The sequence below is a fragment of the Mauremys reevesii genome, linkage group 4, assembly GCF_016161935.1.
Source record: "Mauremys reevesii isolate NIE-2019 linkage group 4, ASM1616193v1, whole genome shotgun sequence".
Classification (NCBI taxonomy): domain Eukaryota; kingdom Metazoa; phylum Chordata; order Testudines; family Geoemydidae; genus Mauremys; species Mauremys reevesii.
The window spans coordinates 150,665,724-150,681,760 of record NC_052626.1 but is presented as its reverse complement, the minus strand read 5'-3'; the positions used below and the strand labels follow the sequence as shown (position 1 = coordinate 150,681,760).

Sequence of the window (16,037 nt, the reverse complement as noted above, 5' to 3'; positions counted from 1 at the left end):
CTCGCCCTGCCGCGTGGGGCGGGGCCTCTCTCCCAGGGGTTAACCCCTCCCGATACCCCCAGCTGGAACCGGCCTGGCATCGCCAGCCAGCCCTCGGGGCTCGCCCTGCCGCGTGGGGCCGGGCCTCTCTCCCAGGGGTTAACCCCCCCCCCCGATACCCCCGGCTGGAACCGGCCTGGCATCGCCAGCCAGCCGTCGGGGCTCGCCCTGCCGCGGGGGGCGGGGCCTCTCTCCCAGGGGTTAACCCCCCCCCCGATACCCCCGGCTGGAACCGGCCTGGCCTCGGCAGCCAGCCCTCGGGGCTCGCCCTGCCGCGTGGGGCCGGGCCTGTCTCCCAGGGGTTAACCCCCCCCCCCGCGATGCCCCCCAGCTGGAACCGGCCTGGCATCGGCAGCCAGCCCTCGGGGCTCGCCCTGCCGCGTGGGGCGGGGCCGGCTCCCTTCGCGAGCAGCTGATCGTCGCTCTCCGAGCCGTGGGCCAGGCCCCGGGACGTGACCCCCGTCCGTCCAGGCGCAGGGCTGGAGCCAGGCCCGTGGGGGGGGAGGGGCTGATTTCACACAACCTCCCCCAACACTGAGCTTGGGGCGGCCCTAGAACCTGCTTGCGGGGTCAGGGGGGCTCCCCGCCACGTGTCATGGGGGGGGTCCAGGGGAGCAGGGGGCGGGGCCTGGGCAAGGGGCGGGGCCTGCACGGGGATTGTGAGCAGGGGGCGGGGCCTGGGCAAGGGGCGGGGCCTGCACGGGGATTGTGAGCAGGGGGCGGGGCCTGGGGAAAGGGCGGGGCCTGCACGGGGATTGTGAGCAAGGGGCGGGGCCTGGGCGGGGATTGTGAGCAGGGGGCGGGGCCAAGTGGCCCAATGGGCGCGGCCACATTGGATGTTCCAGCGAGGGGCGGGGCCTAGCGCAGAGGGCCGGGCCGGGGGAAGGGCGGGGAGGAGTCGGGGCCAATTTGAATAACGGGCGCGGCGTGACTGGCAATGAAAGATTGGGCGGGGCCTAAATGCGGGGCCGGGCTGTGTGCTTGGGGGCGGGGCATACGTCTGGACAGGAGAATGACAGGGTGCGGCACTTCCGCATTTCAGTGACGTCAGGCCCAGTCGTCCAATCCGAACGCGTAGAGGATTGTTGCAAGGTGACGTTGCTCACGCCGAGGGGCACGTGGGCCATCGGGTAGGTCCCGCGCAGGCGCACAGCCGGCAGTGGGTCCCGCTGCGCAGGCGCGGTGCCGTCGGGCGGGGCGGTTCCGGGTGCGGCTGCGGCAGCGGGGATCGGATCGCAGCGGCCATGGCGGCGGCGACAGCGGCGGCCCCGGGGGGGCCCGGCCCGGTGCCGGGGGCGCCCAAGCTGGGGGTGGAGTCGGTGAAGGGGCAGGTGTTCGACGTGGGGCCGCGCTACACGGACCTGCAGTACATCGGGGAGGGGGCGTACGGCATGGTCTGGTGAGCGCCGCCGGCCGCCGTACGCGGCCCGATCCCCCCCCTCCTCCCGGCCACCGTACGCGGCCCGATCCCCCCCACTCCTCCCGGCCACCGTACGCGGCCCGATCCCCCGCCTCCCGGCCACCGTACGCGGCCCGCTCCCCCCCGCTCCTCCGGGCGACGGTCCGCGGCCGGATCCCCCCCCGCCTCCCGGCCACCGTACGCGGCCCGATCCCCTCCCTCCTCCCGGCCACCGTACGCGGCCCGATCCCCTCCCTCCTCCCGGCCGCCGTACGCGGCCCGATCCCCCTCCTCCCGGCCACCGTACGCGGCCCGATTCCCCCACTCCTCCCGGCCGCCGTACGCGGCCCGATCCCCACTCCTCCCGGCCGCCGTACGCGGCCCGATCCCCACTCCTCCCGGCCGCCGTACGCGGCCCGATCCCCTCCCTCCTCCCGGCCACCGTACGCGGCCCGATTCCCCACTCCTCCCGGCCGCCGTACGCGGCCCGATCCCCCCCCCGCCTCCCGGCCGCCGGACGCGGCCCGATCTCCACTCCTCCCGGCCACCGTACGCGGCCCGATCCTCCCTCCTCCCGGCCACCGTACGCGGCCCGATCCCCTCCCTCCTCCCGGCCACTGTACGCGGCCCGATCCCCTCCCTCCTCCCGGCCGCCGTACGCGGCCCGATCCCCACTCCTCCCGGCCGCCGTACGCGGCCAGTCCCCCTCCTCCCGGCCGCCGTACGCGGCCGATCCCCCTCCTCCCGGCCGCCGTACGCGGCCCGATCCCCCCCCCTCCTCCCGGCCGCCGTACGCGGCCCGATCCCCCCCCCTCCTCCCGGCCGCCGTACGCGGCCCGATCCCCCCCCCTCCTCCCGGCCACCGTACGCGGCCCGATCCCCCTCCCGGCCGCCGTACGCGGCCCGATCCCCACTCCTCCCGGCCGCCGTACGCGGCCCGATCCCCCCCACTCCTCCCGGCCGCCGTACGCGGCCCGATCCCCCCCACTCCTCTCGGCCACCGTACGCGGCCCGATCCCCTCCCACCTCCCGGCCCCCGGACGCGGCCCGATCCTCCCTTCTCCCGGCCACCGTACGCGGCCCGATCCCCCCCACTCCTCCCGGCCGCCGTACGCGGCCCGATCCCCCCCACTCCTCCCGGCCGCCGTACGCGGCCCGATCCTCCCACTCCTCCCGGCCGCCGTACGCGGCCCGATCCCCCCCACTCCTCCCGGCCGCCGTACGCGGCCCGATCCCCCCCACTCCTCCCGCCCCCTGCTCGCAGCGCTGCTGGCCGCGGTACCGGGGCCCGATCCTGTCGCTGCTCTGGGCGGGGCTCTGGGGGGCGGGGCTGGGAGCCGGACTCCTGGGTTCCGGTTGCCATGGCGCCGGGGCCCCGCCCCGCCCCCGTGCCCCATGCTCCGCTCTCTGCCCAGCTCCGCCTACGACCACGTGGGGAAGAGCCGCGCGGCCATCAAGAAGATCAGCCCGTTCGAGCACCAGACCTACTGCCAGCGCACGCTGCGCGAGATCAAGATCCTGCTGCGCTTCCGCCACGAGAACATCATCGGCATCAACGACATCCTGCGCGCCGCCGCCCTGGAGCACATGCGCGACGTGTATCCGCCCCCCCGCCCCGCGGGCCCCCTGCCCCACACCCCGGCCCCGCCCCGGCCCTGCCCCGCGGGCCCCTGCCCCACACCCGCCCCCGCCGCCGCCCTGGAGCACATGCGCGACGTGTATCCGCCCCCCCCCCGGCCCGCGGGGCCCCTGCCCCACAGCCCCCGCCGCCGCCCTGGAGCACATGCGGGACGTGTATCCGGCCCCGCCCCGGCCCGCGGGCCCCTGCCCCACACCCGCCCGCCCGCGGGGGTCCCCGAGCTCCCCGCCCCACGGGCCCCTGGCCACACAGGGGCCACGAGCCGCCCCACGGGCCCCTGCCCCACAGCCCCCGCCGCACAGGGGTCCCCGAGCCCACCCGCCCGGGAGTCGCAGCCAGCGCTGGGCGAGGAGTCCCCCTGTGTCCCGCCCCCACACCCCACAGGGGCCATGACCCAGTCCTGGGCGAGGGGTCCCCATGTGCCCAGCCCCCCACCCGAAAGGCGCCGTCTCTCCCTACCAGTCGTGTTATGCCCCTTGACCCCCACGCCCCCCAGGTACATCGTGCAGGACCTGATGGAGACCGACCTGTACAAGCTGCTGAAGACGCAGCAGCTGAGCAACGACCACATCTGCTACTTCCTGTACCAGATCCTGCGCGGCCTGAAGTACATCCACTCGGCCAACGTGCTGCACCGCGACCTCAAGCCCAGCAACCTGCTCATCAACACCACCTGCGACCTCAAGGCGAGGCCCCTCCCCTGCCCCTGCCCCTGGGCCCGGCCCCGCCTGCAGCGGGGGGGGGGGGGGGAACCAGGTCTAATCCTCCCTCCCCCCTGCAGATCTGTGACTTTGGTCTGGCCCGGATCGCCGACCCGGAGCACGACCACACCGGCTTCCTGACGGAGTACGTGGCCACCCGCTGGTACCGCGCCCCCGAGATCATGCTCAACTCCAAGGTGAGGGGCTGGAAGAGCCCTGGGTCAGGGAGCCAGGACGCCTGGGTTCTGTCCCCAGCCCGGGGAGGAGGGCGAATCTGGCAGGTTGAGTTGGGGGGTGGGCTGGGAGCCAGGACGCCTGGGTTCTGTCCCCAGCCCGGGGAGGAGGGGCGAATCTGGCAGGTTGAGTTGGGGGGTGGGCTGGGAGCCAGGACGCCTGGGTTCTGTCCCCAGCCCGGGGAGGAGGGTGAATCTGGCGGGTTGAGTTGGGGGGTGGGCTGGGAGCCAGGACGCCTGGGTTCTGTCCCCAGCCCGGGGAGGAGGGTGAATCTGGCGGGTTGAGTTGGGGGGTGGGCTGGGAGCCAGGACGCCTGGGTTCTGTCCCCAGCCCGGAGAGGAGGGGTGAATCTGGTGGGTTGAGTTGGGGGGTGGGCTGGGAGCCAGGACGCCTGGGTTCTGTCCCCAGCCCGGGGAGGAGGGGCGAATCTGGCGGGTTGAGTTGGGGGGTGGGCTGGGAGCCAGGACGCCTGGGTTCTGTCCCCAGCCCGGGGAGGAGGGGCGAATCTGGCGGGTTGAGTTGGGGGGTCGGCTGGGAGCCAGGACGCCTGGGTTCTGTCCCCAGCCCGGGGAGTGTCAGGGGAGCCAGAGCTCAGTCGTGTCTCCAGGCTGCCCCTGCCCCACCCCCCTGACCCGCTGCCCGTCTGTCCCCAGGGCTACACCAAGTCCATCGACATCTGGTCGGTGGGCTGCATCCTGGCGGAGATGCTCTCCAACCGGCCCATCTTCCCCGGCAAGCACTACCTGGACCAGCTCAACCACATCCTGGGTGAGGGGTCGGGGGAGTGGGAGGGGCCTCTTGCTCTCAGGGCGGGGCCTAGGCCAGCCCCTCCCTCTCCATCCTGACTCCTCCCCCTGTGCAGGGATCCTGGGGTCCCCCTCGCAGGACGACCTGAACTGCATCATCAACATGAAGGCGCGGAATTACCTGCAGTCGCTGCCCCAGAAGGCCAAGGTGCCCTGGCCCAAGCTCTTCCCCAAGGCCGACCCCAAAGGTGAGGATCTGGCTCCGGGGGTCCCACCTTCTCCTGGTCGGCCCCGGCAACCGCCCCTCACTGCCCTCCTCTCGTCCCCCCACAGCCCTCGACCTGCTGGACAAGATGCTGACCTTTAACCCCAACAAGCGCATCACTGTGGAGGAGTCGCTGGCTCACCCCTACCTGGAGCAGTACTACGACCCCTCGGACGAGGTGGGGGTCCCCGGGCGCCTGGGTCCCCTCCCCAGAGCTGGGGGGATGGGCTCTGATGGGTTAGAGTGGGGGACTGGGAGCCAGGACTCCTGGGTTCTCCCTGGGGCGCAGGGAGGGGAGTTGGGGCTCAGAGCCAGGACTCCTGGGTTCTCCCGGGGGCGCAGGGAGGGGAGTGGGGGCTCGGAGCCCGGACTCCTGGGTTCTCCCTGGGGCGCAGGGAGGGGAGTGGGGGCTGGGAGCCAGGACTCCTGGGTTCTCCCTGGGGCGCAGGGAGGGGAGTGGGGGCTGGGAGCCAGGACTCCTGGGTTCTCCCGGGGGCGCAGGGAGGGGAGTGGGGGCTGGGAGCCCGGACTCCTGGGTTCTCCCGGGGGCGCAGGGAGGGGAGTGGGGGCTGGGAGCCAGGACTCCTGGGTTCTCCCGGGGCGCAGGGAGGGAGTGGGGCTGGGAGCCAGGACTCCTGGGTTCTCCCGGGGGCGCAGGGAGGAGTGGGGCTGGGAGCCAGGACTCCTGGGTTCTCCCGGGCGCAGGGAGGGGAGTGGGGGCTGGGAGCCAGGACTCCTGGGTTCTCCCCGGGGGCGCAGGGAGGGGAGTGGGGGCTGGGAGCCAGGACTCCTGGGTTCTCCCGGGGGCGCAGGGAGGGGAGTGGGGGCTGGGAGCCAGGACTCCTGGGTTCTCCCGGGGGCGCAGGGAGGGGAGTGGGGGCTGGCAGCCAGGACTCCTGGGTTTTCCCGGGGGCACAGGGAGGGGAGTGGGGGCTGGGAGCCAGGACTCCTGGGTTATCCCGGGGGCACAGGGAGGGGAGTGGGGGCTGGGAGCCAGGACTCCTGGGTTCTCCCGGGGGCCCAGGGAGGGGAGTGGGGGCTGGGAGCCAGGACTCCTGGGTTCTCCCGGGGGCGCAGGGAGGGGAGTGGGGGCTGGGAGCCAGGACTCCTGGGTTCTCCCTGGGGCACAGGGAGGGGAGTGGGGGCTGGCAGCCAGGACTCCTGGGTTCTCCCGGGGGCACAGGGAGGGGAGTGGGGGCTGGCAGCCAGTGCTGGGTGGGGGTTGGCCACAGACACTGCAGCTCACTGAGCCCTGCTCTCTGCAGCCGGTGGCCGAGGAGCCCTTCACTTTCGACATGGAGCTGGACGACCTGCCGAAGGAGAAGCTGAAGGAGCTGATCTTCGAGGAGACGGCGCGGTTCCAGCCGGGCTCCCAGGGGCCGTGAGCGCTGGTCAGTGCCGCCTTCCGCCCCAGGGGGCCGGGACACGGGCCGTTCCCTAAAGAGCCTCCCATCCGGCCATGGGGCTGGGACATGGGGCTGTTCCCCTCCAGGGGGCGCCAGCTCCCATCCGGCCATGGGGCAGGGACTGGCTGCCTCGGGGTGGGACATGGGGCTGTTCCCCTCCAGGGGGCGCCAGCTCCCATCCGGCCATGGGGCTGGGACTGGCTGGCTCGGGGTGGGACATGGGGCCGTTCTCCAGGGGTCGCCAGCGCCCATTGGCCCCGGGGGGTGGTGGGCTGGCTGGCTCGGGGTGGGACATGGGGCTGTTCCCCTCCAGGGGGCGCCAGCGCCCATCCGGCCATGGGGCAGGGACTGGCTGGCTCGGGGTGGGACATGGGGCCGTTCCCCTCCAGGGGGCACCAGCTCCCATCCGGCCATGGGGCAGGGACTGGCTGGCTCGGGGTGGGACATGGGGCCGTTCCCCTCCAGGGGGCGCCAGCTCCCATCCGGCCTTGGGGCAGGGACTGGCTGGCTCGGGGTGGGACATGGGGCCGTTCTCCAGGGGTCGCCAGCGCCCATCGGCCCCGGGGGGTGGGGGGCTGGCTGGCTCGGGGTGGGACATGGGGCCGTTCCCCTCCAGGGGGCAGCAGCTCCCATCGGCCCCGGGGGGTGGGGGGCTGGCTGGCTCGGGGGTCTCACTGTCTCTTTCCCACCCCCAGGTCCGTCACGCTCCAGCTTAGACCTGGCTCCCTCTGAGAAGGTTTCGACCTGGCCCTGCGCCCGGAGCGCCCCTCGGACTCTGATTTGGGGGGCTGGGGGGCCCCGCCCGAGGGGCCAGCCCTGCCATCGTGCTGTATAACTGCTTCGCAATGTGGCTGTGACTCCTTAACCCCCCCAGGCTGTGCCTCTGGGGGGGCCTGGCGGGGGACCCAGTGCCCCCGATTCCTGGATGTGGAGGGGAATCTCTCCTGCTTCCTATCTAACGAGTTACCAGTTGTAATGAGCCCCGGCCGTGCTGCTGGGAATGGGGGGAGGGGTCCTCGCCGAGGCGTCCTCTCGGGAGGGTTAGCGGCTGCCCAGCTGACATGAGGGGTCCTGGGCGGGGACAGGTCCAGCCCCCGCCCCGGCCTGCCCTGCCTGTTCTAGTCTGGCTGGGAGGGGGGAGGATTTCTCCCCCCGCCCCCGGGGCCTGGGTGTGAATTCATGAGCGGGGGGGGGGTGTTTTCATCCCTCCCCCCACCGGGGGGCGCCACCCACCGTTCAAAGGGCTACAGCAGCACCTGCTGCCTCCTCCTGGAGCCCCCCCACGGACCTGTGCATGAACCCCAGAGTCGGCCCCCCCCCCCCAGCCCACTGACACCTCCCCCCTGAGCCAGGAGAGAACCCAGGAGTCCTGGCTCCCAGCCCCCTCCCCCGCCCTGTGCTCTAACCCACCAGCCCCCATCCCCCTCCCAGAGCCGGGAGGGAACCCCAGAGACCTGGCTCCCACCCTCCCCCATCCCCCTCCCAGAACGGAGAGGGAACCCCGGAGACCTGGCTCCCAGACCCCCCATCCCCCTCCCAGAGCCGGGAGGGAACCCCGGAGACCTGGCTCCCAGCCCCCCCCTCCCCCACCCCGAGCCCGGGGGGGACCCCGAGACCTGGCTCCCAGCCCCCATCCCCTCCCAGAACGGGGAGGAACCCCGAGACCTGGCTCCCAGCCCCCATCCCCTCCCAGAGCCGGGAGGGAACCCCGAGACCTGGCTCCCAGCCCCCATCCCCTCCCAGAGCCGGGAGGGAACCCCGAGACCTGGCTCCCAGACCCCCATCCCCTCCCAGAGCCGGGAGGGAACCCCGGAGACCTGGCTCCCAGCCCCCCCATCCCCCTCCCAGAGCCAGGAGGGAACCCCGGAGTCCTCAGTTTCCCTGTCTCATTGGCTGCTCCTGTCTGCAATGTGGGCTGATCCCTGGTCCTCCTGCCCCGCCCCAGCCAGAGACCCCCCCTGTTCGGGGGGGCAAGTGGCAGCTGCCCCTCAAGTGGGGGAAGGTGGGGTATTGTCCTGCCCCTCGGGGTGGAGCTGCCTGGCCTCTGGCGACCCTGCTATGGACTGTACAGACCCCGCCCCCAATAAACCCTTCTGGATCCCATCTGGTGTCTGATTAGGGGGGTGGGAAGGGGGTGTCATGCTGGGGGTGGGAAGGCAGAGCCCCTCCCCCCGGGCCAGGCAGATGGTTAATGAGGGGGGGGGTCTCCGCGGGGCGGGGGGGGGCGTAGGTGGTGGACTTTGTGAACTTTGTCCCTGGGTGGTTGGGGAAGCTGGGGCTGTGCCCGCAGGGGAAGGGGCTATTCCCGCAGGGAGGGGCGGTGCCCGCGGGGAAGGGGGCTATTCCCGCGGGAGGGGGCAGTGCCCGCGGGGAAGGGGCTATTCCGCAGGGGAGTGGTGCCCGCAGGGGAAGGGGCTATTCCCGCGGGGAGTGGTGCCCGCAGGGGAAGGGGCTATTCCGCGGGGAGGGGAGCGGTGCCCACGGGGAGGGAAGGAGGCTATTCCCGCGGGGAGGAGCGGTGCCCACGGGGAAGGGGCTATTCCGCGGGGAGGGGCGGTGCCCGCGGGGAAGGGGCTATTCCCACGGGGAGGGCGGTGCCCGCGGGGAAGGGGCTATTCCGCAGGGGGCGGTGCCCACGGGGGCGGTGCCCGCGGGGAAGGGGCTATTCCCGCGGGGAGAGGGGCGGTGCCCGCGGGGAAGGGGCTATTCCGCGGGGAGGAAGCGGTGCCCGCGGGGAGGGCTATTCCGCGGGAGGGGAAGCGGTGCCCGCGGGGAGGGCTATTCCCGCGGGGAGAAGGGGCTATTCCCGCGGGGAGGGCGGTGCCCGCGGGGAGGGCTATTCCGCGGGGAGGGGGCGGTGCCCGGGGAAGGGGCTATTCCGCGGGGAGGGCGGTGCCCGCGGGGAGGGGCTATTCCCGCGGGGAGGGGGGCGGTGCCCGCGGGGTGAGGGCTATTCCCGCGGGGAGGGGAAGCGGTGCCCGCGGGGGGGGGAAGGGGGCTATTCCCGCGGGGGGGGAGGCCTCTCCCGCGTCCCGCGTGGGTGGCTGCGCCCGCCCGCCCCACCCGGCCTTTGCCCCGCGCCCCGCCCGGACCGGCTCCTCCAGCCCGGCCGGTCCCGCTCCCGATCCCGCCCCTGCCCCGCTCCCGCCATGGCGGCCCCGCTGCTGCTGGCGCTGGGGGGCTTCGCCCTCGCCTCGCTCTGCCTCCGCCGCCGGCCCCGGCTCCTGCACCGGCCCCGCCGGGCCCCGTTCCCCTGCCGCCACGTGGCCCACCGGGGGGGTGAGCGGGGGGGTGGCTGGGGCGCTGGTGGGGGGGGGCGGGGGGGGGGGGAGGTGGCGGGGGGAGGGGAGGGGCGGAGGTTGCGGGGGGTGAGCGGGAGGGGGTGGCAGGTGCGGAGGTTGCGGGGGGAGGGGAGGGGGCGGCAGGTGGAGGGGGCGGCAGGTGCAGGGGGAGGGGCGGGGAGGTTGCGGGGAGGGGAGGGGCGGAGGTTGCAGGGGTGAGCGGGAGGGGTGGCAGGTGCGGAGGTTGCGGGGAGGAGGGGGCGGCAGGTGGAGGGGAGGGCGGGGGCGGAGGTTGCGGGGAGGGGCGGCAGGGGCGGGGAGGGCGGGGGGTGCAGTGGGGGGAGCGGGAGCTGGCTCAGACCCCCTCCCCCACACCTGGCTCTGTAACCTGCCCTTTTCCCCCACACCTGTGGTGCGGGCTGGGGGGTGGATTCCTCCCTTCTGCTCCTTGCCCTGAGTAGGGAGCGCTGCCATCCCGGACGCCTGGGTCCCATCCCGGGGGTGGCGTGACCGAGCTGGGGTTAGAAACCAGGTGTCCAGGTGGGAGACCCACATCACCCCCTGGGCAGGGGGAACAGGGGGCAGGGGGCTGGGAGCAGTGGGGCTGGCAGCAGTGGGGCTGGGAGTAGTGGGGCCAGGGGCAGGGAGCAGTGGGGGAGGGAGCAGTGGGGCCAGGGGCTGGGAGCAGTGGGGCAGGGAGCAGTAGGGCAGGGGGGCTGGGAGCAGTGGGGCCAGGGGCTGGCAGCAGTGGGGCAGGGAGCAGTAGGACGGGGGCGGGGGTCTCTGACCCGGGCGCTCATATCTCCCCCCATCACCCCCAGGCTGCGGCGAGAGGATCGAGAACACCATGGAGGCTTTTACCCAGTGAGTGACCCCCCCCGCACCCCCCCAGCCCTGCTCCCCCCCATCTGCCCCCTTCGAACGTAGGAGCGGCCGGACCGGGTCAGCCTGGCGGCCACCAGCAACTGCTGCAGGGCCCTGGGGAGGGGGAGGGGGAGGGGGAGGGGGAGGGTCCCACCCCCTGCGCCCCTGCGCCCATTGCCAGCCCCTGGCAAACAGAGGCCGGGGCCACCCGCCCAGCCCGGCTCATGGCCCCTCCGCCAGGAATGCGTCCAGCTCGGAGCCCCGTTCCCGTCCTGGCCCCCAGCGGCCTGCGGCGAGGAGCCCCCAGGCTGGGCCCGCGGGCGGGGGGGGGGTGTCCTTGGGTGCCCCCCGCTGACCCGTCTCCCCGCAGCGCCGTGGCCCAGGGGACCCAGCTGCTGGAGCTCGACTGTCAGCGCACGCGGGACGGGGTCGTGGTTGTGTCCCACGACCAGAACCTGCAGCGCCAGGCGGGCCGGGACCAGAACATCCGGGAGCTGGACTATGCGGTAAGACCCCGGGCCCCCCCCAGACAGCCCCCCGGGGACCCCCTGACTCCCCAGAAACCCCCAGGACCCTCACCCCCATAGACAGCCCCATGGGAACCCCCAGGCTCCCATATAACCCTCACAGGACCCCCACCCTCATAGACAGCCCCACGGGGATCCCCTGACCCCTATGGGGATCCCCAGCCCCAGGATGGCTAACTAGCCATAGACACCCCAATCCATCAAGCCCCCCCCCAGGTCCCCAGCCGCCTGAGGCCAGGCCATCTGGGACCTGGACTGTGGGGTGAGACACCCCTCCATGGTCACCCCCCCACAGACACCCCCAAGCCCTCATAGATACCCTAGGGGCCCCCAACCCCAGACACCCCATGGGGACCCCCCACCCCAAGCCCCCAAATACACCCCCACAGGAACTCCTCCCCAGCACCCCAAAACCCCATCCTGGGAACTGGCAATCTGGGGTGAGAGACCCCCCCCCAGACCTCCCTGTCAGCCCCCACCTGGATTCCCAGCTGAGACCCCCCCAAGTTAGCTCCTTTCCTGGGGTGTCTGTTGCCACACACCCCTCAGATTGCTGACTCCCCACCTCTCTCCCCCAGGATCTGCCCCCCTACAGGGATCCCCTGGAGGTGACCTTCTCGCCCGGTAAGGGACCAGTTCCTGCCCACCCCCACAGGAGGTTTGCCCCTGGGAGTGGGGACCCCAGGGCTGGGATGGGGGCGCCAGGGGGCTCTCCCCTGGGAGGGGGGACCCCAGGCTTGGAGCGGGGACCCCAGGGCTGGGAGAGGGGCGCCAGGGGGCTCTCCCCTGGGAGGGGGGACTCCAGGCTTGGAGCGGGGACCCCAGGGCTGGGAGAGGGGCACCAGGGGGCTCTCCCCTGGGAGGGGGGGGACAGGGCCACCCACTCAACACCCCCCTCTCTCTTCCCCTCCAGGCGCCTTCTCCCACGGCTCCGACCGCCGCATCCCGCGCCTGGAAGAGGTTTTCCAGAAATTTCCCAAGGTCCCCGTCAACGTGGAGATCAAACAGGACGACGAGGAGCTGATCCGGCAGGTGAGGTACCCAGGCGTCCGGCCCGGCCTTTCACGGGGCCTGAGCCGTGTATGGCCAGCCTGGGCAGTCGGTAACTCACCAGACACCCCCAACCCCGAGCCGGGGAGAACCCAGGAGTCTGGGCTCCAGGCCCCCGACTCTAACCCACCCGACCCCCGACACCCCCCCGAGCCAGGCTCCCAGGCCTCCGCTCTAACTCACCCAACCCCCTCCCGGAGCCGGGGAGTGAACCCAGGAGTCCTGGCTCCCCGCCTCCCCCCCCCACCCCTAACCTCCCAGCCTCCCTCCTCCCGGGCCGGGAGAGAACCCAGGAGTCCGGGCTGTCTGTCTGTCTGTCCTACCCTCAGGTGGCGGATCTCGTCCGGCGCTACCGGCGCTCCCATATCACCGTCTGGGCCTCCTTCCAGAGCAAAATCCTCAAGAAGTGCAGGGCGGCCGTACGTCTGTCCCCCCCCCAACGTCCGTCTGTCCCCCTCTCCCACCCCTGTCTGTCCGAGCCCCCCACGTCCGTCTGTCCCCTCTTCCACCCCCGTCTGTCCGACCCCCCGTCCGTCTGTCCGACCCCCCACCTGTCCCCCCCTCCCACCCCCGTCTGTCCGATCCCCCCGTCTGTCCCCTCCCACCCCGTCTGTCCGATCCCCGTCCGTCTGTCCCCCTCCCACCCCGTCTGTCCGATCCCCGTCCGTCTGTCCCCCTCCCACCCCCATCTGTCCGCCCCCACGTCCGCCCCACGTCCGCCTGTCCCTCCCCATCTATCCGACCCCAGTCTGTCCATCTGTCCCACCCTGTCCCCACTGTCCCTCCTGTCCTATTCCCCCGTTGCCCCGTCTGTCCCGCCCCATCCGCCCAACCCCGTCTGTCCCTTCCCCAGCCCCGTCCACCTGGCCTCCCTCCCCCCGGCTCTCCCCCCTGACCCTCTCCCCTCTGCTCTCCCCAGAACCCCGACATGCCCCACATCTTCTCCATGCAGCGCGGCCTGCTCCTGCTGCTGCTCTACTACACCGGCCTGCTGCCCTTCGTCCCGCTGCCCGAGGCCTTTCTCCAGGTCCCGCTGCCCTCCATCATCAACAGGTGCCGCCGGACGCCTGGCTCCCACCGGCAGGAGGGGGGCTGGGAGCCAGGACTCCTGGGTTCTCCCCGGCTCTGGGAGGGGAGTGCGGTCTAGTGGTTACAGTGAGGGCTGGGAGCCAGGACTCCTGGGTTCTCTCCCTGGCTCTGGGAGGGGAGTGGGGGCTGGTGCTTAGAGCAGGGGGGCTGGGAGCCAGGACTCCTGGGTTCTCTCCCCTGGTCTGGGAGGGGAGTGGGGGCTGGTGGGTTAGAGCAGTGGGGCTGGGAGCCAGGACTCCTGGGTTCTCTCCCTGGCTCTGGGAGGGGAGTGGGGCCTGGTGGGTTAGAGCAGGGGGGCTGGGAGCCAGGGATCCTGGGTTCTCTCCCCGGCTCTGGGAGGGGAGTGGGGTCCAGGGCTTGGAAAGGAGGGTGTGGTGGAGAACCCGGACACCTGGGTCCAATTGACACGATTTCTCTCTCTCTCTCAGGACCTATTTCCCGGTGCCTAAAGGCTGCATGGGAAACCTGCTGGCAAAATTCACCCGCATGTGAGTGGGGGGCGGGGACAGGAAGCGACCACGCCCCCACCCAATCAAGAGACCTACGTTGCAAACCACGCCCCCACCCCCTTTCACCCCTCACAGAGGTGGTCTCTTGCCCCCTCCTCTCTGACTGTGCCCCTCCCCCCAGGGTTACCATGAGGAAGAAACTCTTCAAACATCTGGAGGACAGAGGAATTCAGGTGAGGGGTCGGGAGTGAGGGGCACCGGCAGGGCTGGGGGGGCAGGGCTGGGCTAGCAGGGGCTGCGGGTCGGGAGTGAGGGGCACCGGCAGAGCTGGGGGGGCAGGTCAGGGCTGGGCTGGCAGGGGCTGCGGGTCGGGAGTGAGGAGCACCCACAGAGCAAGGGGTGGGGCAGGGCTGGGCTGTCAGGGGGCTGCGGGTCGGGAGTGAGGGGCACCGGCAGAGCTGGGGGCAAGGCTGGGCGGGCAGGGGCTGCGGGTCGGGTGTGCGGGGCACCGGCAGAGCGGGGGGGCAGGGCTGGGCTAGCAGGGGCTGCGGGTCGGGAGTGAGGGGCACCGGCAGAGCTCGGGGGGGCAGGGCTGGGCTGGCAGGGGCTGCGGGTCGGGTGTGAGGGGCCCCGGCAGTGGTGGGGGGCAGGGCTGGGCTGGCAGGGGGCTGCGGGTCGGGAGTGAGGGGCACCGGCAGAGCTGGGGGGGCAGAGCTGGGGGGGCAGGGGCTGCGGGTCGGGAGTGAGGGGCACCGGCAGAGCTGGGGGCGGGGAGCAGGGCTGGGCTGGCAGGGGCTGCGGGTCGGGAGTGAGGGGCACCGGCAGAGCTGGAGGGGGCAGGGCTGGGCTAGCAGGGGCTGCGGGTCGGGAGTGAGGGGCACCGGCAGGGCAGGGGGCAGGACTGGGCTGGCAGGGGGCTGCGGGTCGGGAGTGAGGGGCACCGGCAGAGCTGGGGGGGGCGGGGCTGGGCTGGCAGGGGCTGCGGGTCAGGAGTGAGGGGCACCGGCAGAGCTGGGGGGGGCAGGGCTGGGCTGGCAGGGGCTGCGGGTCGGGAGTGAGGGGCACCGGCAGAGCTGGGGGCAGGGCTGGGCTGGCAGGGGGCTGCGGGTCGGGAGTGAGGGGCACCGGCAGAGCTGGGGGGGCAGGGCTGGGGCAGGGGCTGCGGGTCGGGAGTGAGGGGCACCGGCAGAGCTGGGGCAGGGCTGGGCTGGCAGGGGCTGCAGGTCAGGAGTGAGGGGCACCGGCAGAGCTGGGGGCAGGGCTGGGGGCAGGGGCTGCGGGTCGAGAGTGAGGGGCACCGGCAGAGCTGGGGGGGCAGGGCTGGGCTAGCAGGGGCTGCGGGTCGGGAGTGAGGGGCACTGGCAGACCTGGGGGCAGGGCAGGGCTGGCAGGGGCTGCGGGTCGGGAGTGAGGGGCACCGGCAGAGCTGGGGGGGCAGGGCTGGGCTAGCAGGTGCTGCGGGTCGGGAGTGAGGGGCACCGGCAGAGCTGGGGGGGCAGGGCTGGGCTGGCAGGGGCTGCGGGTCGGGAGTGAGGGGCACCGGCAGAGCTGGGGGGGCAGGGCTGGGCTGGCAGGGGCTGCGGGTCGGGAGTGAGGGGCACCACGGGGTTTCTTTTCACCGCTGCCCCCCCCCAGGTGCTCCTGTGGGTGCTGAACGAGGAGAAGGATTTCGAGGAGGCTTTTAGCTACGGGGTCTCGGGGGTCATGTCCGACTACCCCACCCTGCTGCGCCGCTACCTGGACACCCACCCGCCCCCTGGCCAGGACAAGACGGACGAGTGATGGGGCTGCTGCCCCTTCCTGGGGGGGCCTGATGGAGGCTTGCGGGGGCCGCTGCCCAATGGTCATTCCCCTGCCTGGGGTTTGCGGGTCGGGAGTGAGGGGCACCGGCGGGGCTGTGTTGGGGGCTGCGGGTCAGGAGTGAGGGGCACCGGCGGGGCTGTGTTGGGGAGGGCTGCGGGTCGGGAGTGAGGGGCACAGGGGCTGTGTTGGGGGCTGCGGGTCAGGAGTGAGGGGCACGGGGGCTGTGTTGGGGGCTGCGGGTCAGGAGTGAGGGGCACTGGCGGGGCTGTGTTGGGGGCTGCGGGTCGGGAGTGAGGGGCACGGGGGGCTGTGTTGGGGGGGGCTGCGGGTCGGGAGTGAGGGGCACCGGCGGGGCTGAGTTGGGGGGGGGGCTGCGGGTCGGGAGTGAGGGGCACGGGGGGCTGTGTTGGGGGCTGCGGGTCGGGAGTGAGGGGCACCGGCGGGGCTGTGTTCGGGGGGGGGCTGCGGGTCGGGAGTGAGGGGCACGGGGTGGGCTGTTTGGGGGGGGGCTGCGGGTCGGGAGTGAGGGGCACGGGGGGCTGTGT

The 16,037-nt window shown here is 73.0% G+C and overlaps 2 protein-coding genes across 3 annotated transcripts; both read left to right on the top strand.

The window, feature by feature from the left end:
- The first annotated feature begins 984 nt into the window (after positions 1 to 984).
- Positions 985 to 7,408, top strand: MAPK3 (mitogen-activated protein kinase 3). 2 transcript variants are annotated; one of them, XM_039537034.1, is made up of 9 exons: positions 985 to 1,169; positions 2,854 to 3,036; positions 3,574 to 3,763; positions 3,859 to 3,975; positions 4,666 to 4,780; positions 4,875 to 5,006; positions 5,092 to 5,201; positions 6,289 to 6,414; positions 7,125 to 7,408. In XM_039537034.1, the coding sequence occupies exons 1-8, from the start codon at positions 1,000 to 1,002 to the stop codon at positions 6,406 to 6,408; spliced, it is 1,137 nt and encodes a 378-aa protein (XP_039392968.1). In that variant the 5' UTR covers positions 985 to 999; the 3' UTR covers positions 6,409 to 6,414; positions 7,125 to 7,408. The 2 variants fall into 2 exon arrangements, with proteins under 2 accessions (XP_039392968.1, XP_039392969.1); XM_039537035.1 differs by lacking the exon at positions 985 to 1,169 and adding an exon at positions 1,232 to 1,438.
- Positions 7,409 to 9,578: 2,170 nt separating this feature from the next.
- GDPD3 (glycerophosphodiester phosphodiesterase domain containing 3) lies at positions 9,579 to 15,510 on the top strand. Its single transcript, XM_039536140.1, has 10 exons — positions 9,579 to 9,708; positions 10,532 to 10,574; positions 10,945 to 11,080; positions 11,680 to 11,725; positions 12,015 to 12,133; positions 12,481 to 12,570; positions 13,071 to 13,204; positions 13,669 to 13,728; positions 13,871 to 13,922; positions 15,325 to 15,510. The coding sequence occupies exons 1-10, from the start codon at positions 9,579 to 9,581 to the stop codon at positions 15,469 to 15,471; spliced, it is 957 nt and encodes a 318-aa protein (XP_039392074.1). The 3' UTR covers positions 15,472 to 15,510.
- The last annotated feature ends 527 nt before the right edge of the window (positions 15,511 to 16,037 follow it).

Excerpts from the sequence above, each read along its gene's own strand:
- MAPK3 (XM_039537034.1), top strand. The coding sequence starts at position 1,000 with ATGCGGGGCCGGGCTGTGTGCTTGGGGGCGGGGCATACGTCTGGACAG. Across the intron at positions 3,976-4,665 it reads AGATCATGCTCAACTCCAAG|GGCTACACCAAGTCCATCGA; the intron begins GTGAGGGGCTGG and ends GTCTGTCCCCAG. Across the intron at positions 5,202-6,288 it reads ACTACGACCCCTCGGACGAG|CCGGTGGCCGAGGAGCCCTT; the intron begins GTGGGGGTCCCC and ends TGCTCTCTGCAG.
- GDPD3 (XM_039536140.1), top strand. The coding sequence starts at position 9,579 with ATGGCGGCCCCGCTGCTGCTGGCGCTGGGGGGCTTCGCCCTCGCCTCG. Across the intron at positions 13,729-13,870 it reads CTGGCAAAATTCACCCGCAT|GGTTACCATGAGGAAGAAAC; the intron begins GTGAGTGGGGGG and ends CCCTCCCCCCAG. Across the intron at positions 13,923-15,324 it reads TGGAGGACAGAGGAATTCAG|GTGCTCCTGTGGGTGCTGAA; the intron begins GTGAGGGGTCGG and ends GCCCCCCCCCAG.